General features: G+C 41.3%; 1 protein-coding gene and 1 long non-coding RNA gene across 3 annotated transcripts; one reads left to right on the top strand and one right to left on the bottom strand.

Moving 5' to 3' along the window:
• The first annotated feature begins 1959 nt into the window (after positions 1 to 1959).
• fam107b (family with sequence similarity 107 member B) lies at positions 1960 to 21757 on the top strand. 2 transcript variants are annotated; one of them, XM_054733147.2, is made up of 4 exons: positions 1960 to 2140; positions 17978 to 18149; positions 20579 to 20735; positions 20815 to 21757. In XM_054733147.2, the coding sequence occupies exons 2-4, from the start codon at positions 18022 to 18024 to the stop codon at positions 20932 to 20934; spliced, it is 405 nt and encodes a 134-aa protein (XP_054589122.1). In that variant the 5' UTR covers positions 1960 to 2140; positions 17978 to 18021; the 3' UTR covers positions 20935 to 21757. The 2 variants fall into 2 exon arrangements, with proteins under 2 accessions (XP_054589122.1, XP_015820110.1); XM_015964624.3 differs by lacking the exon at positions 1960 to 2140 and adding an exon at positions 16460 to 16969.
• LOC139069766 (uncharacterized) lies at positions 10804 to 20482 on the bottom strand. The gene is made up of 3 exons (XR_011520470.1): positions 19550 to 20482; positions 13072 to 13126; positions 10804 to 11809 (listed from the first exon to the last, which is right to left on the bottom strand). It is a non-coding gene; the product is annotated as an uncharacterized lncRNA (long non-coding RNA).
• Positions 21758 to 22845: the final 1088 nt, after the last annotated feature.

The raw sequence follows: 22845 nt of genomic DNA, 5'->3' as shown, positions 1-22845 counted from the left end.
AGCGCAAAGAAACGCGGTCGCTATCTCTTCCGAACTGGGAAACATGTTGTTGTTTTCACAGATACTGGAACAAGAAGAACCGGAAATGACGCATATTGCGTCTTGACGTAGTCCATACGTCCTGACGCTACCCCAACGTCCGCATTTAAATCGGGTTATGCAAGTTAGAGGTAACTCTTTCTATTTATGCTTGTAAACGGGTTATTCTGATCAACTCAGAAACCCGAATACCGACCTTAACCCGATCATAACCCGGATATCGGCTGCATGTAAACATACTCAATGTTTCTGTTGTTGTGTAGCTGTAAATGTGCAGAAACAAGAGTGGTCTTGATCTAAGTCTAAGCAGTGAAGTTCACACAACGTTCCAAAAACACACAAAATAAATCACTGTTCTTTTCACAAAAGAAAAATAAAACAGAAATTAGGTAGAAATAGCATTTAGAGGCATGCAAGCAAGTGAATGTTGTTTTTATGATTTACTCTCCTAACAGTCTCATGCATGAACATTCTGTGCACATCTGTTTCCTGTGTGTGAGGAGGTCTGAGAGTAGTGGTCTCTTTTGGGAGTATCCTACGTGTGAGTGACGAACTATGACTCATCCTATTGTTTGGTTCAGCACTAGTCACCCCTCTCCTAAAAAACTAGAAGTTTTACTGGAATGCTTTGCATCTGTTATAGCCTCCTTCCTCCCACGTGTGTCGATTTCAAACAGACTCAAGCTGGTTTTGTGTAATTTCCCGTAAAAATAAGGATTTTTCTTTTCAACAGAAATAGACAGAAAGCCAGTCCAGAAGGATGTCTGGGAAACACTCGACAGTTTGCCTCAGAAATAAGAAAAGCAATCCAATGTGACAGATCATAATAAAACTAGGGGGGAAGTGAGCCGATTTAACAGAAGGGTGGTGGATAAGCAGATCCACGGACTCCTCATTGGTAAGCAGATTACTCTTTATCACACAGAACACTTGGGGTATTCTGTGTGTGGCAACAACAACCAGAAGACTAATCTGCTGAAATCGAAGTAAAGTGTGATTAAATCATTCAATTTAAGAATCCCAATCCAACAAAATCATGTTTTATTTCAGAACCCTAACATGGCTCAATGATACTAACATGTTTAATTTAAATTAAACATATAAACTATTGGTGAATGGCAGCATGAGGCCCTAACTCATACTTCAGCACTGACGTTGGTGAAATTTAGAAGAAAATGGATGTGTAGGGCATTAGTTTTTGTTCGATAAAAGGAAATAATGGTATATATTTAGATTTATGGCTAATTAAGTAAGGAAGAATGTATTAGATTGATCGCTGAATGAGATCAAACCTTTTTTATACTTAGTTGGATTATTATATTTTCTCAAGGTGGGACTAAATAATTATAAATGCTCATATATTATATATGAATCATTAAGTAGCCTATCTCAGCTGAGGCTGTTTTTTTATGTTGTGCACAACTGAATTCAGAAAATGGTGCGTTCATTTTTTTTTAGTTTTCTAACTGTTGCTTGTTAAAAAAACAGAATGAATCTAATCAAATAGATTGAAAATAAGATAAAGGATACTTTAGAAATAAGACTTTTATTTTGTATAATATGTGTAAGCGTGCGTGTGTGTTTTAAACGTTATTACGTCACTTTTGCGTTACATATTTTAGAAAATGTTAACAGTTTAAGCCATACACATAATCCGTTGAAATAAATAAAATACATTTCCCCTCTAATATTTCTCTAGGCACACGCTTGGGGGAAGTGTTTTAATTATATGCCATCGGTCATTTGCATGGTCATTTGTGAGCGCGTGTTCCGCAGTGTGTGCACGCGCTCCTTCTCTGCCCCGCCCTGAGCTCGTGGGGTCTCCCCATCAGGCGTGAAGATGAAAGAAAGGAGCGGATAGAGGCGGGGGCACGCGTTGACGTCACTTTCCAGCTCCCTCCCACTTTGAATTTACAATTTCTGTGGGTCCTGACAGTGTCCGTGTGCGCGCGCGAGCTACAGAGAACAGTTAACCAAAAGAGACACACCTCGAGTCGAAGAAGTCGTCTGGAGACGCACCGATGTGTCTCGAAGCACTTTTGTCTTTTTAAATATTAACCAAGTTGAGTTTGGGGAAGTCGCGTCGGGCTTTTACTTTAAGGTAGGTGCATGTTTGTGCGTGCGTGCGCGTGACGTGTGTTTTTCATGAGGGGTTGTTTCTACTAACAAAAGCAGCACGTTTCAGCCGCCTGTCCGGAAGAGACGAATAAGAACCATTAGGTTTGTGGGGTGAACACTGATGTGGCGCCTGGAGAGTCGGGAAGAGCCGAGGAGTGGGAGAAAAAGATTTAAAGACACGAAACTCCTGCTTCATTGTCTCCTATTGTGTTGCAGCGACGGGACAGGGAAGAGCAAACGCTGCGTGTACAGACAGCAGTTCCTTGAAGCGGGATGGTGTCATTTATGCATCTGATTGTTTAGAAACAGATTATTGGAAGGATGCATACGCTTATTGTTTATCAATACTGGACCTAGTTTATGCTTCACACCTTCAAATTCTATTTGTTTACGTAACTTCGTCCTCCTCAAAGTTGTTTTTGTGTCTAATAACCAACAAATAACTATTATTCAGGCTTATTTAGGACAGGAACTATTTAAAAAAAAAGGATATTTTCTGAATGCTTTCATTGTGAGTCAGACTAGCACACCGGTGATTATGTGTCAGAGCCCCTGGTCTCACTAACAGCTGACAAACCACCCATGTGTTGTCATCAGTGTGAACAACTGTCATGTGGGTCTTTATTTTTAAAGGTGGGACAGTTGTGCGAGTCCTAAAAGTTATTAGATGCATTCTACAATACACTTTATTTTTTTCTGTCAAACTTTAACATAAAGTAAACGGTGAAGGAAACCTCAGCCGGAGCTAGGGTTTGTGTATTCTGCAGGGTGGGGACTGAAAAATGGCTAAGTGTACTGCTCAACAACCTTGAGGTGAGGTGAAGTGGCATAAGCAGGTGGTATGAATGAGTTGGTGCAAAGCTTTCAAGATCATGGTTGCAGTTTGTGTGTAGGGTGGGGAGGAGGGGGAAATCCTCCCACATGTGTTAGTCATTTGAAGAGGAGTTTGCTAAACGATTTACATCTGTTTTCTGATCTTTGAACCCCTTCCTTCCTTCTCCTTTCTCTTGTTTCTTTTACCAAGCCTGCTACTCCGTGTTTCCAGTAAGGCCTGATACTGCTGCCCCTGTGCAGTGGGCTGTTTTGGCTTAACTTCTATCTGCTTCATCATTACTGTATGTTAGGGAATTAAAATATGTAAGCAAAATGGAAAATTTTCCATTTTATAATTGAAAGGGTTCATTTGTAGTTCTGGTGCATTTCTTAGATGTGTCCATGTTAAAACTGCAATAGCAAGTTAGCTTAAAACATTTATTTATTGCCTTTTTAAAAGTGTTCTAACATAGTATAGCTATAAATATATTGTGGAGATTTAAAGTGGCAGTATGTAGTTTCTTGGCACGAGGGGGCAGTTCGTACATTTAAGGGTAGATTTACGCCATATCGCTGCGACTGTCGCTGGTTTAAAGAAAACATTACGGTAAATGTTACTGGTGGAGCAGAAAGCAGGCAACCTCGGCTTTACTCCACAGGCTTTGATGGGCCTTCAGTTAATTCTATTAAGAGAATGCAATGCCAATTGTAGTTTTCTGGTGCTGTAGTTCCCGGGTCTGCTCGGGATGTCACCGGCCGATGACATCATCATACTACGGCAAAACTATCCATTCATTATCTGAACCCGCTTGTCCATGCAGGGTCACGGGGGGCTGGTGCCTATCTCCAGCAGTCAGCGGGCAAGCAGGTGGGGTACACCCTGGACAAATTGCCAGTCCATCACAGGGCAACACAGACACACAGAATAAACAGCCAAGCACACACACTCTCACACCTAAGAATAATTTTGATAGACCAATCAACCTGACAGTCTATGATTTTGAACTGTGGGGAGAAACCAGAGTGCCCGGGCAGAACCCACTCATGCAAACTCCTTGCAGAAAAACCCTAGGCCGGGATGTGAACCCAGGACCTTTTTGCTGCAAGGCAACAGTGCTAACCATTGCACCACTGTGCAGCTCTACGGCAATACCACTTGGCCAAAATATATTTTATTACTTTTTTTATTCTGTTCTTTCACATAGGTTTTGAAAATAGCTGAACAGTTTTGTTATTAAATTCATGTTTCTTACTGCCTAAATGTTTTTGAACGTGGTAACGTAACTTCCGTAAGCTATACGTCCAGCCAATCGTCTAGTGCAACATCATTAACAGTAGGGCTGTAGCGAAGCCTCGACGAAGTCGACGGCTCGATTCTAAAGATTTGTCGACGTCAGATCCGGAAGTCGACGCACCGCGCCCACTTGTTGCATCCCCAGGAGTTTGTAAATAGAGGTGGAATCTGCCTGTTTTTCCTCTAGTTCGCCCTCTTCTCCGCCTTCACTAACATCTCCGCCAAATACCGAAGACCCGGAACAACGTCCGTCCACTACTAGATTATTTTCCTGTTTTGCCCGCCTTCGTCTCCGGGCAACGGACAACAACTTCCGGGGTCAGATGCGCTGCTTCGTCCCTATCGCAGATGTAGAAAATCACCGGGAGCGCTTCTCCCTTCATTAAGGAGCTTCTTTCAGACATGAGGAGAGCTGTTTTGGTGGCAGCAGTCTCTCCTCCGTGCTGGTCTGTTTGCTGCTGGGTGTTTTTGGTTTATTTAAACTTGGTAACTTGAACTTAACGTTGGTAAAGCTACTGTTAGCATCTTCGCTAACAGCTTCTTGCGTTGGGATAAGCTGTTACGTTTTGGTTTAGAGTTCATCTTTTTTGTGGTGCAGATCTCCCTTTTATTACATTTAGAGTGTTGTGGGTTTTCGGTTTAGTGTAAAATATCACCTTGAGTTTGGTTTAACCCGTAAGACCACTCGCCTCACGCACATAAGTGACCAAAACAAAGCAGCATGGAGACACTCCATCTTCTACCACCTCTCAGGCAGCAGCCTGCACTCCCAAGTTCTACACGTCACCAGAACATAACCAACCGCAACACAATAAAAGCAGTGTTTTACAAAATGGAAGGCCTGTAGTGTTTATTCTCTTACAGTAAGAATTTATAAATTTTTTTGAGGAATTTATTTGAGATTTTCTGGTTTTTGTTAATTGTGCAATAGAAAAATAATCATTAGATTAATTTTCTAAATAGTCATTAGAATAGTCGACTATTCGATAAAATAATCATCAGAATAATCCTTTTAAAAATAATCGTTTACCCCCAGCCCTAATTAACAGGCATTGACGGAAGGAAATATGACATCCCCCCCAAATACACTAGACCCACGCCCTATGTATTTTAGACCCAATTTTGTGGTTATATGTTATAAAACCGCCAATATTTTCAACTGGACATCATTTGATTCATTTTCAACAACATTTTGATGAATATTTCCAGAGATTAAAGGTATGCATTAAGAAAAAACTTAAAATAATTAATTAATAAAGTGGTTCTTCCCGTTTGTCTAAAAACCTCAGCAATAGCACATTTTGGACTGAAAGCATCTATTGGAAAATCTCATTGTGGGTTTTGCCGCACCTCCCTTTATCCTCCATTCATTACGCACTCGCATATTTTGAAAAAGAACTCCACTGGTGTGAGAGGTTCTCCGCTTAGTAATATTGGAGGAGAAACAGCCGGCTCTTAACACTTCAACTTTAGGACAAACTGCCAGAGTCCCAAAAATAAAAACACCATTTGAAGTCACGGGGGAAAAAACCTTTGGAAGTGGAAAACGGCGACTGGTGTTTAGCGCTCTTTCGTATCCTCTGACAATGTGGGTTTCCGATTTTGGCGGATGTGAATCCAAGGACGATAGCCGAGGGGAATGATGAGTGTTCCGTGATCGTGTTTGTATTCAAACTAGCTTGTTTGCAGATTTGCTGTAACAGCTTTAAGGATTCAAGCTGACCTCAGGAAAATGAAGGTGTTTGGGTCAGGAAAAGTCCAGGAATTCTGTCTGTTGTTGTCTGACTGGTTCGTCTAGCACAAAATCTTCATAGCTCAGCAGACTGCACTGATCCCAGAGACCCCCAGCTTGAAACACAAAGTTACTGTATGAATGTTTAAAGGGTCAGGCAGTGCAACTGGATATTTAGTTTTTTCTTTACATCCGGGCTGTGAAGGACTACCTTGTTGTAGTCAACCCCATCAGTGAGCTTTTACATGAGGTACTTATTACCAAAAGCACCTTCATCCTATCCAGTTTGGTTCTGCTGAGACACTTTTGATTGTTCCCCTTTCTGCTGGAAATTCTAACCTCAGGTATTTCAAATTTTAACATGCAATGCTTGTCAATGTGTTGACACCAAGTTGTTGCTGTTCTTTCCTGTTTTGTCACTCTTAAGAAGTACACAATGTTTTCTACATTCTGTTCTACATGACGCAGCAAGTCCGATGATAATTTTTAGCCATCGTGTGCTGAATGATAAAAATCTGCTCAACTTTCCAGAATCCAGTGATTAATTTTGCTTCCTTTTCTTCAAACGTGATAAGTAGAGATGCTCTGAGATGAGATGGTCTGAATCTCATGCCAAATCTTCCACGTCCAATGGTTCAAAATGATTTATTCTGGTAACACAGGATATAGTTTTTGTGACTAACAGTCTGAATTTTGTATAGGTATCTCACAGAATTGGTGCATCTCAAAAGATTAAAAGTTTTTGTTCATATTGAAAACGCACTTTGTTGCTAGTTTTTCATAGACGTGTGTTGGATGTGTCCGTCTTGATGCTGTATGCTGGTTGAATGAAATGCTGTAATGCAGTGCTAACTCAAATGATGCAATCACTGAATCCTCCATCAGGACAAAAGGATCTGTTTGCTCTGTAGTGCGGTTTTGTAGTCATGGTTTTAGATTGTGTGTCTCAGTCCAGGAGATAAACACACCGATATAGAGATGGTGTGTGTGGGTGTGTGTGTATGTGTGTGCATGTCTGGGTGTGTAAACAATGTTGGGTAAGGCAGTTCATGTAAAATACAGGCATGTAGCAGCGTGTTATGTTGGACTTAAAACCTGATGTTGATTAACTTTCTGAGAAGATACTTGAATGCATACCAAAATCAAGCTGAGACAAGTGCATGCACACACGCATGCACCTAAAGCTTTCCTAAGATTTTTATTGATTTTCCGGCCTTCATGTCCGAGTTTCAATCACAATAAAGCACCATTACGGTGCTCGCCAGTTTGCATAGCCGTGGAGAATAGAAGGTGCACGATGTCCAGTGCAGAGTAGACTCTACATGTTTTCCTTCTTGCTGCTTGTTAGGCTGAAGTAAATGGAGATTGGGACTAGCAGCAGCATATATTGGATTAACAGGCTTGTGAGACTGTATCAAGATGAAGGGTTTTGTCTAATTGCAGAAACAAACAGGAACCTGCAGCCAGCCACAGATAACTAGCCCTACTTATTTTTAAAACCTGTGGAAAGTCTCTTCAGGCATTGAAACCACATGTTTTCCATCTCTTTCATCCAACAATCTTCTCATACTTTGTGTCTAGCTTGCTACAACTCAGAATCAAAGATCAGAACCTCTTATTTGGTTTGTTTCCATAGCCTGAGTGTGTATCTGTCCACTCGCCCTCAGCTTACATTTTTGTGTGTCTGTCTGGTTTACTGAAGATTGTCTGGTTGCTCAAGGTAACAGTTGTTATTGGGGTTTTCTCTGCTGGCATGTAAACAAAGGAGAACCTCCCAAATGCTCCTCGGTGTGCCCTGCAGCCAATAGGATTTGAGGTCCCAGCTGGGCTCAGCCAGTAGATGGCGAGGAGGGGTGGGACGCCGATCCAGGAGGAGAAAAACAGCAGTTAAGCACAAAGCTTTGAATCTGGAACTGGAACAGACAGCACAGCCATAACAAAGACTTTTCCTGTGTGAATAAACCCAACTCTGTACCGGTGGGTTTTACACCACTGGGAGGACAAATATTAGACCTGAATTAAACATGAATGAACTTGTGTGTGTGTGTGTGTGTGTGTGTGTGTGTGTGTGTGTGTGTGTGTGTGTGTGTGTGTGTGTGTGTGTGTGTGTGTGTGTGTGTGTGTGTGTGTGTGTGTGTGTGTGTGTGTGTGTGTGTGTGTGTGTGTGTGTGTGTGTGTGAGAGAGAGAAACGGACGTCTGGCTCTTGTGCAGTTGTTGCGTTTTAGACTTCTGTGCGATGCCACCTGCTCTGATGAGGTCTAAATATACGTGCATATACATAAAGGGAACATGTGTCAGGGCCAGTTGTGAAATGGTATAAAAGATCTTTTTGTATTTAATTGACAGGTGTGACCTCAAATCGTAACCCTTCACCATGAGCACATGTGAGTCAGTGCTTTAAACTTCAGCCACTAAACCTCGGGTGCATTAAAATGTTTCCTCTTTTTGAATATGTCAACGTTTGAAAGTGGTAGGACTATGTGGTTGTCTGAGCTTGCTGTTGTTACCAGAGTGATAATCACTCTGCTGGTTCATCACATTCCTGCTGCACGACTCAAAGTGGTGTCAATCCATCCTATTCACTCTCTAATCTGCCTGACCCCGGCTTGTACAGTCACGACTTCACCCAACTGTCAAACCGTTCACGTTCCAACTCAAAAGGACGGGATTATTGATAAACATTATAAAAGTGATTGGAAGTTGGAAACGCCTGAACAATGGGTAAATTTCAGTGGTTTCATTTTGATAAAAGCTGCATCATGCGATCGTATCAGGATGCAACCGTCTGGATGGTTCCTGCTACTACAGTAAACTAAAAGCTTAATGTGGTTGTGGTGGAGCTCATTATAATCAGACAAGACCAAAAGCTTCTGAAGTAGTTGTACAGGAGCAGGATGGTACAGTTTCATGTAAAGATTAGAAATCTGAAAAGTACTTGCTTTATCAAAATGGACGGACGATTCACTTAGAAAACAAGAACTAATTTGTAGGAAAAACAGAATGAGAAGTGAAGTTCTAATAGTTCTTTTTTTGACCTGTTATCTGACATTTAAAGCATGTGATTCTGTACAGAAACATTAACCTTGCAAAGAGAAGAGGTGCACTCCTCTTAGTAACTCTTGTATTTCCACGTTGTAAAAGCTATTACAACTATCTGAAACTGTAAACGTCTCTGGAAACGTAAGTAGTCGTGTGTATGAACCGTAACGCTGAGGTTGACAGCATATGGTCTGCAGCAGCACGAATGAAGACTGAATAGCCAAAACTTGGAATTTATTTTAGATCAGAGCAAAAAAAGCCTGAAACCCGGCAAAGCATATTTTTAGAGATGCACGGATTCTGGTTTTGTTGGCCAGGTTCTTGTGCAGCTCTGATTTGTTGATACCTGTTTTATCTGATTCTGATATATCTCAAACATCCACGACTAAGAGTAAACGACTTCTAAAAGGAAACTTTAGTAGCTTGTAATAATGATTGTTGAAGAAAAAATATCAGTGTTGATGCAAATTAGAATAATTTCCTTTTTTTGCTGCTTGGCAATGAAAGATTCACAGAAAATAAAATCTGCCTTTTCAGTTTCAGATTGGCAGGTCACACTGAATGATGGCCAATTTAAATCATTAGTTGACCTTTTTTTCCCCTTTTTGGTGCGTCTCTACAAACTAGGGCTGCACCGATGGATCGGCATTTGATCCCAATCGGCCGATAGCGCCCCTATCGGTTTTGATCGGAGTTTTCAAAATAGATCAAAGCAGACCGATCAGGTAGGGTTGTCACGGTAACCGGTGTAGCGGTAAACCCCGGTAAAAAAAAAAGTTGACATTAATAATAACAGTCTGGTTTTTAAAAAGACTATATTATCTTGGTGGATTACCGCGGCTGCGGTGTAGGCGCGATGACCCTTACCAGCCACCGTATCATCAGCTGAAGTTGCCGGCGGCACATGCGCGCTTTGTTGTTTACAGCCAAAACTTTCTTGAAGCTAAAGCTGAAATAATGGCCAAAGGAGGCGACGGCAGCGCTCAGGAGGACATTTTTTATCCCTCAAAGAAGACAAAGTCGGAAGTACGGGCATCTTTTGGATATTTGCAGAATGCCGAGGGACAGTTGATAGAAGACGGCTATCCTGTTTGCAGCACGTGCAGAAAAAGTGTCTGTGAAAGGCAGCAACGCTTCAAATCTCATGACACATCTGGGTGACCATCACCCACAACTCTACAGTCAACGCAAGGCAAGCTAACGTTAGCGTTTTAGCTAAAATGCGTGATCCGAGGATTTGGGTTGAGGGAGAATGCAACGAGTCGCTATATAAAGCAGCCGCAGCGCCGCTACCTGCATATAAACCGTGTCACGGACACCGCCATGTTGAAATGACGCTATGCATTACGGGGCTCCCAGGGGCAGATAAGAGTTGGTCTCTCTCCAAGAATAATTATGAATTTAACAATCATTACTGCCTGATGACATTTTCCCAAATCTGCAAAGCTCACTGGAAGGACACAAACCGAGGATGATATTTTCCTGATATAGGGTTTATTACTCAAATAAGGGTAAAAAAGTATCTGATTAGAAGGCTACTTGAGTACTGAGTATCATCTGATCTAATATTTTTTAAATGATGACATCAAACAGACATAAAATAAGTTATTGGCAAATATTGTTATTTTAAAGACTAAAGGGAAAAATGTAAACAAATAAACAACATAATTACAAAATAACACATTTTAGGCAAAATTTAGACACAAACTGAGGACAATATTTCCTGACATACAGGGTTTATTTAATTGTGTGGAAAATGTAGCACGTTTAAAAAAAATACCGCGATAATACCGAAAACCGTGGTAATTTTGGTCACAATAACTGTGAGGTTAAATTTTCACACCGTGACAACCCTAATACAGACCATTTTAGATTAGGTTACATTTCCTTTATTCCCAGATTATGTAGTTTGTAGCACTCATTATAATGTTGTAGAAAATTTCTGGCCAATCCACGTGATTGGTATCGGTGATCGGTATCAGTGATCAGCATTCTTTGATATCGGTGATCGGCAGCAACAAACCTGATCGTGCATCCCTACTACATATCAGCTTTTTCTAGATAGGAAGTTTAGATTCAGCTGAAAAACAGAACCGTGGTTGGTGTTAAAATAAGACATGACCTGACCTTAACCAAGAACAAAAGAGCCTTGCATCTATTAATTCCTGTAATTGTTCCTGATGCTTATGCGAAGGTCACTGCATGCATGGACGTATCGTATGCTAGTCCTAAAGACGCCCGTTCCCTTGAATGCATGGTGGCTTTTTTTAGAGGATAAGTTGACATTAGATGTAAATTTATGTTCAACTCAATATAATTTCTGACACCGAGGTATGTTTAAAACATTCTGGCTAACTAATAACTACCCAGTACATTTATTAAAGGGCTACTCTCAGTTTTTTGGGAGAGAAATCTATTATTTCTGAGGCTTATGTAAATATAACTGATGTAAATATAACTGATGCTATCTGCTGTAGGCCGGTATTGTGGCTGGTTGTCATGACGGCTGCCTTATGTTTTGTTATTGACAGTAACTTAAGCAACTGCAGGCAGACATGCACTGTAAACCCAGAGTCTGAACCTCATGAGGCCATGTGTGGGTGGAGCAGCATCTTAGCTCATCTGTGCTTTATGAACCCTAAAACCCAGACTGTAAATTCCCGTACCTCTTTCATCTCCAGTGATGACATTGCATTGTGGGAGCAGGGCGGGCGCTTTCAGAGGTCAGCACACGATGAGGCCCACTGAATTCCCTTGCTCCTCTTCTTCACTGCTGCAAGGCAGGAAATGCAAAACAGATCTCAACCCTCAAACTTCCCAGCACAGTTTTGAGGAGACATCTTTACCCCACATAGTCTTCTTTATTTTCCATTCACATTTCAACTCTCTAACCGACCATAGTGTTAGTACTAAATGAGGTCTAAATACAAGAAAAGCAAGCCTTGGTATCCCGTATTTTTTGCAACTCATCTGTTTGTTGTTATTTTCAAAGATTCATGAACTTTGCACAAATATGAGTTTAGCATTTTTTGGTTTGCTTTTATACTTTTATCTTATTTTATTCCACATAACTTTGGAGCTCAAGTACATAAAATTGTACTTGAGCAAGAATAAAGATGTGATCACCTTCCTCTCCATGATTTAGGAGTTTTAGGAGTTTTCACAGGGCAAGCTCGTAAAAGAGCATGTTTGTCAGGAGAGGGTTTCTGGAAATGACCTCATTGTTGCTTCTCAACCCTCAAATCGAAGAATCTTTCACTTTTTTTGTCTTTGTCCCTATCTTATACATACCCCCCACTCCCTGCTCTCTCCTCTTTCTGTCCTGAGCTGTCAATTAAAAGCCCATTCATCTCTGCGTTTTAATTAGGGCCGTCCCTATTGATGGCTCGGTGGCCGCTTCATTAGCAGAAAGGCTTGGAGATGCACAGCCGGATCCGTCCAGCTTGTTACACGCAGCGAGGGAGGGGAGTATGTGTGAGGAAAGAATGGGGTGGGGGGTTGCTTTAGGGGTATTGATGACGCAGTTTCCCCCACAGGGTTGGACCTCCCATCTGTGAGTGCAATAGGATCAGGCTGTGAAGAAGGAAAATAAGTCAGCCTATGAAGGTGATGTAACGGCAAAAACAAATTTGATAGATGAAGGGGTTTAATGGAGACTGAAAGCTTCAATGAAGTTTTATATTTTGCTTTTGTTTCTTGGATCCAGCCAGCAATTAATGAATCATCAGAGATCATAGATTGGGCGTGGTCTGTCATTTGCACAGCCATTAACAGCTGTCGTCCCAGCCCGATCATGTGCAGGTCAATGCAACTCCTTTCTTTACCTTCACTTTCTCTATTCTCATCAGGATGAGATCCACTCAGGAAGTTCTGATCCATTTAAGTTTTCCCTCTTTCTACATTTTTCTTCCTCCCCCAACATGTCCATCCTGGCAGAGATCCAAACATCAATGTGTATCCCATTTATTTCTAGTTTCTAATAATCCACGTTTATAATCTCTTTGTTGTTCCGAGTCTCCCCACAGAGTTGTTTACCTTTAGGCTCTCCTCCATCCTCTTTCATTCGCTTTTCTTTACATCACCGCAGAATCTGTTAAAGCAGGACAAAAGCCTTTTAATCCACATAAATTTGCTCATAAATGCGTTTGTACATTCAAATGGTGAAGAAGGCTGCCAAACTCGCAACTTTATATGAACTAAACTTTCATGGTAAACATGGAGTTTTATTAACTAATTCCTGCCACATCGTTTTTGGTGCGCCTTCCAACTAATGTAAACATTTTTTTTTTTTTGGTTTTATATGGACTATAGATGTAAATACAGCAAACAAAATAAACTTGTTACCTTCTGTTTTGTGGGACAGTAGTTTGTTCAAAAGCTTTTAAAGCAGGAACTTCCCTAACGGATCACCTTTTTACCAAAGAGCGGTAAAAAAGTGACAAGACATCTTTCTATTAAGAGCTAAAGATTTGCCTCAGGCCTGCCAAGATTAAATCTTAAAAAAAAATTACTTGGGTGCTTTTGGGATTTTGGTGGGGGTGGGGTGGGGGGTGGGGGGGGGCATTGTCGGTTCTGTCTTATCAATTCCCGGGTACTTAAAAAATTATCTGCACACTGTCTCCTGCATTATAACGGTCAGTTTGTTTATGATAAATAATTAGTTCTGGTATTGGTTGGAAAGATTTTTCCAAAGGTCCTCCTGTCTGCTCCTTGTGAAGGCCGTCATCTTCTTGTACGTTGTAGTCTTGCTGTAGCTTTTGTAAAATAGGCAAAGGTTCACCACAGATCAGACTTTTGTCGTTAGAGTCTGCTAGTGCGCAGGTGTGTAAATATAAGACAAATGCCGCTAACACAATCTGCAGTGTTAAGCCGGGCGTACACTGTGCGACTTTTTCACTCGTAGCACTCAGCTTCAGCTCAAACTGTACGACTTCCTCGCAGGGCAGATCTCACGAGTCATGTGCTCACACTGTACGACCCAGTTCTCGCATGCGACCTGACTGCTCACACTGTACGTCTGGTAGCAACACGTCGGCCCTAAAAATATGCTAAAAATAGCAGTTTTTACTCAACACGTCAGACTTTTTTGTCTGGTTTTGCCTGCTGTCCTTCGGGAGTGCCGCAGGAGGACACACAAGGATTTATGGGGGTTGGATGAGGAAAACGAAAAAGTAAATCTGTGTTTTGTGATCAGTTTAATTTGACATGAACACGACAAACACGCTTTCTTGACAATCTTTGTGAGTAAAAAAAAAGTGTAGAAATTAAAACGAACAGCGTGTGTTATTAGGGAAATAGCGGGCGAGCGGTGTCGATGCAGGATTGCGCATGCGCCGTGAGCGGTTCTGATACTTTTTGGGTCGCAGCTGCTCGCAGCGCCGCTTCAACAGTGCGATACCCTCACGAGGGACGACCAAAATATTAAACACGCCAGAAGTCCGTTCGAGCTCACGATTGCTGATCGGTAGCTGGTCACGTGGTGTTAATCGCCTCTCGTAACCCCCTGTACACTACACGACCGCTCGGCGCAAAACTCGCCCCGATGTCGTGGATTCTCGCACGAGTGGAAAATCGGCTCAAAAAAGTGAAAAAGTCGCACAGTGTACGCCCGGCTTAGTTGATTAGTTCCTGCAGTATGAACTGGGAAGGCTTCCCCCCGTATCAACACACACCCCTTAGTGCCATAATACTTAAACTATATATTGAACTCTGGGGTGAGCTAGTGGAACTGTCCTGTTTCAAAAGGAATCGGTACTGTGCCTCTGAGTGTCACCAATAGCTCACACCATTATCTCTGTAGGGATTCTGAGAAAACTAGGAAATTAATCTGAATTATAAATGAACGTTACTGTTCAAGCTTTCTCATACAGAAACGCCAGCCACAATGATGCAATCACTTGGCACGGTGCAGGCACTCAGCCCATCTAAGATCATTCATTCTATCGGCTCTAATGCTGCCTGCCACCATCACGTCCACTTCCAACACACAACCGCAAATGCAAACACATTTATCGATTTACTTCTTCTTTTTTAAACCGAACTACTTTGTTCTTTTCTGTTTTATATTGTAAAAGGAGAAACACGAGAATGTGAGAACCGTTTGTTGGCGTTTCAGTGTCTCAGCTGAACTTGGGTCAAGAGGACTAAAGGGAGGAGCGGGCGTAAACTGAGGGATGCTGTGTTCAGCTCATCTTTCTGAGACTCTGCTCTGACCTGCTTTTTTCCCCATGTGCTTCCACTGTTTTTATATACAACCATCTCATTTTAATCCTCGATGCTCAGGCGTTTTGCATCTTCTAAATGCAGTGCCCATTTCTGAAACATTTATTCACACGCTTAATTACTTTAAGAGTTGTTGCTTTGAGGAGTAAGCTGTGATTCAAATGCATTGATTTCTTCTAAAAAGACTGACAATACTAGACTACTAAAGTGGAAAAATAGGAGACCCTTGTCTTCAAACGCCACCTTGGCTGTGACACTCGTTATAGCTTTTACAGGAAAACCAAAGGAAACATGAATTAAAAGATTTAAAACTACCAATTATGAGGCTGGCTTTTAAGCTTTCGTGCAATTTTAAGGGTCTCTTTTGAACTCTGCATGTTACTTCCTCCGTGCCCCTGGGAGACAGGAAGTAGGAGCAGATGTGTTAGACTAACGGACACCGCGACAACACTGCCTGTCTTTGAGTTCCCCCTGCATTAAAAAGACCCACTCAGGGATGCACAGACCACCTGTGGGTTCACACACGGACCCTCGTAAACCGTTGTGCACAGTGACGCCATCTCACATTTACAGTATTTTTAAGACCTCAAAATATACAGCAATGGTTGTTGTTGTCTACAATGTGTTTGTACAAAAATGCAGGAACGCTGGATTAAGGTCTGCTTAATAAAGCAATAAATGGGATGAATCCCATAAATCAAAGACAAATACAGAAGAATTTGCTTTTTTTTTTTTTTTTTTTTTTTTTTTTACACACAGTTTTACAAAAGATGAAGTCAGCCGTTTGTGTTAATGTTGTGATTTAGTTTATTTGGGTGTTCAGAAAAGTTTGTATAATTTCACCAGATATGGAGCCAAATCTCTGCCACTGGTGTATTTTTGATGAGGAATGTCCCACTTTAAGAATTAGGTGAATTAATCTTCCCTAAAAGTGTTATACTTAGAAATGTTTTACTGTAAGTACACTGAAAAGTACCATTTTAACCCAAAACTGATTAAAATATGTAGATTTCCAGTGTCATTGGCATCTGTCTGCCTTTGTTCAGCTGTGATTTAGTTTCTGTAAAACATCGACATCTAGTGGTGAAGTGTTATCATTACACCAAGATGTGGGCTTTGTTTTGAATTTTGGATCATCCACACACACACACACACACACACACACACACACACACACACACACACACACACACACACACTATACATTATTGGTACAAGTGATCCTGATTCCTTTCATCAGTCAAGAGTCACATGTAGGCAACGGGAATGTTCTGTTTGGGAATATAAATGTTGACAGTTAAGATATTTGAGGATTTTTATTTGTTACTATGCTTCTAAAATATTGTTTATGCATTACTTTCTGCTTTCCGCAACAACGGCTTTCAGGACAAGCTGTTTCCTTACTGATGGTGATAAATTTCTAGAGGTTTCTCTGGAAGTGAGAGCGACAGCATGGATGAGGGAGGGTGCAGAGAGAGGGGTGTGTGTGTGTCATAGAGAGAGAGAGATGGAGAGCAAGGCTATAAAACAGAGTTTGAACTCCAAGCAGATCAGTCACAGACAGCGGTGCAGAACAAAGCATCTCTCCAGCGTGAGCTTCTGTAACATACAGCGTGTTTTTTTTTAAAGCTTTTCCTGGAGAGCAGATTTTTAATCAAAATATCCAGGATGACAACAATGTTCAGATACCCCGTGTTTCCTCATCTGCAGGGTGAGTTATTTTAAAAGGGGACTTTGTCACTATTGTTAATGTACAGTAACTGCTTCGCAGGATGTTTACATTTATTTTAAAGGAACCAAATATATTCTAGTCTTACATTGTAGTATTGCTAGGTGTGTGGATTTCCTTTGCTTTTGGATGATCCTGAAATGGGAACAGTCTGTTCAGAGTAAGTTCAGGGCATGCTGTAACTTCCATAATAAGCTAAATATATACTGATGTGCTAACTGTACCTTTCAGTCACGAAAATCCCAGTCGTGGCTCAGTGGCATCGTGTTTTTAGATGTTTTTGTCCACACGATGTAAACGGTTCGTCTGCATCTCACTCTGTCCATATGTGGGTTATAAATTTGCATTATTTAGTCAGCTGCTGAGGCAAAAGGTGGATCAACTGTTGTTCATTGTTTTGTTTTGTTTTTGTTTTTTATAAGAACTTGTGTCGGAGGGTATTAAAGTGTGACATGGCTCTGTCCTGATCCACCTCTGACTATTTGCAAATGTTTGGTATTCCTTGACGGGTCGGGAGAATGAAATGTTCCACTTATAGTCTGGAACAAGATCTAACATCAGCACAGAGTCTCTAAATGACTATAGAAGCAATTGCAAAGAATGTGCATTTCTATAAGAAATCAAACATTTGTCTTTCCAAACACGCATTCATGTTGTGATTGAGAGACATGTTTTTGTTATGGTTTGCTGATGCTGATTTGTTAAACATGATTGGATGTTGACGGCACGCGTTCCATCTGTTTTAATACAGCATTTAAAAATAAATATGCATATCTTCATTTTCCATAACAAATTAAGCTAATTAAAATTCAAATCAAACATGCATTGTTTGAGTTTGCAAGCCAACAAAATCTGAAGCTGATTCTTTCAAATTGTAGTAATTTTGAATAAATTATTTTAATAAACTGAATTAATTATTCCAGTTATACTTTGATGCCAAAGTGCTGCTTTAGAAAAAGTGACATGATTTTTTTTTTCTGTGTGATTCAGATCGGTGTGATCCTGGTCTTGGGCTGTCACCAGGGCGGAGGGTCATGGCAGAACCAGACTACCTGGATGGAGACTGTGATGAGCTCATCAAACCCAAGAAGCTGATCAATCCAGTCAAGAACTCCCGGAACCACCAGGACTTGCACCGAGAGCTTGCCATGAACCAGAAGAGGTCAGGAGATAAGACAACGAACCCCCCCTCCCCCCCCTCCCCACACACACACACCTTTAAATAATTGCTTCAATGACTATTTTCTTATCCATTTCCTTTTGCAGTTATTTCTGGGTGGGTTTTAAAGATTAGATGTTTTACGGATGTTAAGGACACGTTCAATAAACCAAATAAAAACGTTTGGATTGCAAATCTTCGTTTCTGTTAGATAGGCAGTTAATTCTTCTTCTTAATGTGTTTGATTACTTGTTCAGCTATAAAACCCACGTAGTCCAACAATTCTGAGACAAAACTGTTTAGAAGAAACTATTTAAAACGGAGTAACTGAAGGATAAAACAACCCGTACACACAGATCCAATCTGATCTAATTAAACCTTTCCAAGCAGAGGGAGACTGTATTCAGTTACCGTTGCTGCTGCTGCTGTCTTTGTCATCTCCAATCTGTACAAACTGTACTGATGCCTCTGCAGCATTTGACCCTTTAACCTCCAGCTGCATCATGTAGCTTTAGGACATAAATACTTTATTTGCTTCATTGCATAAAAGCATAAGTGCATGTGTTCGTTCAAAACTGGTTTTATAAACAACACACGATGATGCAAGAGGTCACCTGCCTGCTGTTTTCATCTATACGAGGAGTTTCCTGCAGCTTTGTGATGGTGTGAGCATCCGCGAGTGTGAACACGCACATGTGATCGGCGAGTGTGAACACGCACATGTGATCGCCCTTTCAGCACTAAATGTTGTTTTTTTTCTCTCACCGAATGGCGCTGGCCGCTTTGTGCCTGAGCTATAAATAGCTGCGTAAATACACACGAAGCTGACAGCTGCTTTGTCACAGCGGAGATGCTCTGTTTCTGAGCAGGTCAAAGACTGAGATGCAGACCAGGATGTGGAAACAGGTCATCAGAAATTAACCATTAAATCAGATTTATTTTATTTTTTTCAAATTCTGCAGATTTCTAGCTTTTAACCATCTAAACGGGCTGAAGTTGCAGCTTTTGCACAAATCTTGTGAGCTTTAGGAGGTGATTAAATTGTTTTTGATCTGCCTTTTTAAGCATGCGGTGATGTAATGAAGTGCTGCCAGCGTTATTGGATTAGTCATGATGATGATCGTGACGAGGGGACGGGAGGGGTCTAGTGGGCGGATGGATGGATGCACGGATGAAACGGGAGGAAAGTGTTATGTAATCAAGATTACAAAACAGTTTCTCGCTGAGGGCATTTCTCTGCTTTTGCTACCTTGGCGACAGGGATCCTCCACACACACACACACACACACACACACACACACACACACACACACACACACACACACACACACACACACACACACACACACACACACACACACAAAGACTAAAAGCATGAACGTGAAGGAATCTCAGAAACTCACCAAGAGATGGAGGCACTCGTGTGTGTGGTACACCAGTCCTCTCAGTCTGTATGAGCATCTTTTGGTGGGAAGGTTATGTAAACATTGTGAACAGAAGAGTGGTTTAAGCATCTTTTATAGCATCTCCTTCCTTCCTTTAGCGTTTCTTTTTTCCTAAGTGAAAACAGCCTCGTCAGAAACTCTCTGTCATCCTGCTGCTATAAGTGCTTTTATAAAACCCTCGCTGACATAAAAACAAGCCATTTAGCTGCAGCAGTGACTCTACATGAAGTAGTGCCTTGTAAATTAACTCTCGCAGCATCTTGGAACATTCTGTGCTGTGTTAGGTAATCTGCAGGATTTAACTGTGCATTTAATTAAAGGAACTGTTGGCAGGTAGAAACAAAAGATGCACAAAAAAACTACAAAAGGGGCTAAATAATGATTAGAGAATGGCTTTTGACCTCAGTTCCTAAGAAACATTAGCTTGTGCTTCATTCTGATTATGTAACCTTTCCAATTTAGCGTTTGTTGTTACTTACACCCAACCCGTCCTTTTCTGTTCCAAGCGCCCGAGTCTCACTCTCATCCCCTGGCGTTTCTTGAAATTTGGAGGATTATGTAACTTTATTCCTCTTGGCGAAACAGCCTTGTATTGTACAAAATGTCTCAAATCTTAAACAGATGCAGTGATGTAACCATTACACTAGTTTGTTCTTGAGAATGTTCAGAAAGAAAGCAGCCCACATTTTCTTGGCTACTGACACATTTACAGATTTAAAACCATTGAATAATCTCTGATTGGCTAGAAATCAGAACTTAAAAAACGGATTAATATGTAATCCAGAACATCCACCACAGACATGCATGTCAGACTAGAATGAGGTCACGGTCAACATCTGTTGTTCACGTAAGGCGATCCTCCTCTCGATGCGTTTTCTGATGTTTTGTAAGCCTGGGCTTCCGGGGGTGGGGGGTGGGGGGGGGGGTGTCATTAAGCTTTCCTCTTATGTCGAGTTGTGATTGGTTAATTTTTCTCCTTTTGCACAGAGGCCTGGCTCCTCAGAACAAACCTGAGCTCCAGAAGGTTTTAGAGAAGAGAAAGAGGGAGCAAATCATCAAGGCTCAGAAGGAGGAGCAGGAGGCCCACAAGAAGAGGAGCGACTTGGAGATAGAGCTGATGAAAAGACAACAGAAACTAGAGCAGGTATAAAGAAGTTCTGTTTTGTTTTTTGTTTTTTATTATAGGCCCTAATTCAAATTAGTTAATGTTTGTTTTATTTCAGCTGGAACGGGAGCAGCAGAAAATTGAGGAAGAGCAGGAGAACACCCCTGAGTTTGTGAAGATGAAGAGCAACCTGCGTAGAACGAAGCAGGACGCTGATGGGGAGACACAAACCACCTAAAATGCAGTTGGGGGTGTTTGGGTCCAGCTGCCTGAGGTGTCAGGAGTGTGTGTACAGATGAAGAGTGTGTGTTGTCTGTGGTACACGGTGGTGATCTGACCAAGATGGACCTCTTGGCTTTCCCAACTTAGCTGTTCCTTCCTGCAGCGAGGAGAGACTTTACAGACTAAAGACCCCCCACACACACAACTTTGCGTCTCCCTGCGACGGACTGCAAGCACTCAACACCCACTCAGCAGCACACCCAGCAGGAAGCACCACACCCAGAAGACACGTTACACGCTTTTAAACGGGCGCAAGAAGCTTCCAATGAGCTCCGATGGAAGGCAAGAGTACACGAAACACGGGAGTTCTCACCTCGTCTGTTTTTGCTCCTTTCTCCACAGCGACATGTTGTTTTCTATTTACTGTTTCCCATGACGTCATTGTTGTTTGTGTTTTCACCTTCAGTATCAAAAAAGTGGACACTGGATGGACTCTTAAAGCTGTGTAATGTAAAAGCCAAACAAACGTGCTTTTGTTATTTATGTTTGTAGCTTTAGCCCGCAGGCGTAGATGAGGACACTTTTAGTCGTTCTGTATTTTAATTTGTTTTACGACATAGTATATGAGGCCAGAACAGGACAAAGGGAGTGTGTGAGAGTGTGTGTGCGTGTGTGTCAAGTTTGCTTCATTATTTTTTAATTCTGTACCATGCCATTTCCTCAGCTAATGCAATTTGGAGCAATAGTAAAACTCCCAGGAATGAGAGTGAATTTTCTTTATATATTCTATTGTTTTGTATGAAAAGAAAAATGTGTTGCTTAATAAATAATTTACGTTTCATTTGCCTTTTTATTACAGAAAGCCCTCCTACTGTTTAAATGTTTTGTGCTTTTAGAAAGACGTTGCTTAAATTATGCATATAAAATAACCTTTTATAACTTATTCTCCACGAGGGGCGTACATGGTCACGGTTTAAATGATCTAATCCATATTAAGTGTGTGTTGAGTGCTTAACAGCTTCAATAGTATGGGGAGCATTAACCTTAAAACTCTCTGCTAAAAGGATCCCAAAGGGAAATGAAACAACCCTTAAGGGTGATTTGACTTCAGTTAGTTTCATTTACACACTTTTTTTAATTATTAAATGTCATCCATATGCAGCTAGGCAAAAAAATATTTGCACTAATTGTGAAAGTTCTCCCTCCTTGAAAAGATGAGTGGACTGCTGTAATTTTCATCACGATTCACTTCAACTGAGAGGCAGAAAGTAAAAAAAAAAAATCCTGGAAATCAAATTGAATTGAAAGATTTTTTTTATACTTGGTGAAGAAAAATATTTGGACAAAAGTTCACCTCAATAGTTAGTAAAGTAACCGTGGTTGGCAATGATGGCGGTCAAATGTTTCCTGTCTTCACCAGGTTTGCACACACTAGCTGGTATTTTGGCCCATTCTTCCTTGCAGATCTCTGGAGTTGTGATGCTTTGGGGCTGTCGCTGGGCAACGCAGACTTTCAACTCCCTCCACGGATTATCTGTTGGATTGAGGCCTGGAGACTGGCTAGGCCACTCCAGAACCTTGAAATGCTTTTAATTCAGCAATTTCTTTGCTCAGGCGGTGTGTTAGGGATCCTTTTCATGCTGGAAGATCCAGCCACATTTCATCTTCACTGATGGAAGGAGGCTTTTGCCCAAAATCTACATGGCCCCATTGGTCCTTTCCTTAATTAACATGGATCAGTCGTACTGTCCCCTTTGTTTATGTTTATGTTTATTTATTTGGCAGACGCTTTTATCCAAAGCGACTTACAATTTATAACCTATAGGGCATGCTGTGATCTGTGGGGGAAACCAGAGTACCCGGAGGAAACCCACGCATGCATGGGGAGAACACACAACTCCACACAGAAAGGCCACAGCTGAGTTTC

The sequence above is a fragment of the Nothobranchius furzeri genome, chromosome 4 (assembly GCF_043380555.1).
Source record: "Nothobranchius furzeri strain GRZ-AD chromosome 4, NfurGRZ-RIMD1, whole genome shotgun sequence".
In the NCBI taxonomy this organism is placed as follows: Eukaryota; Metazoa; Chordata; class Actinopteri; order Cyprinodontiformes; family Nothobranchiidae; genus Nothobranchius; species Nothobranchius furzeri.
Note: the sequence above shows the minus strand (reverse complement) of the source record. Positions and strands in the feature narration are given on the sequence as shown.

Excerpts from the sequence above, each read along its gene's own strand:
- fam107b (XM_015964624.3), top strand. The coding sequence starts at position 16,927 with ATGACAACAATGTTCAGATACCCCGTGTTTCCTCATCTGCAGG. Across the intron at positions 16,970-17,977 it reads CGTGTTTCCTCATCTGCAGG|ATCGGTGTGATCCTGGTCTT; the intron begins GTGAGTTATTTT and ends TGTGTGATTCAG. Across the intron at positions 18,150-20,578 it reads CTTGCCATGAACCAGAAGAG|AGGCCTGGCTCCTCAGAACA; the intron begins GTCAGGAGATAA and ends CCTTTTGCACAG.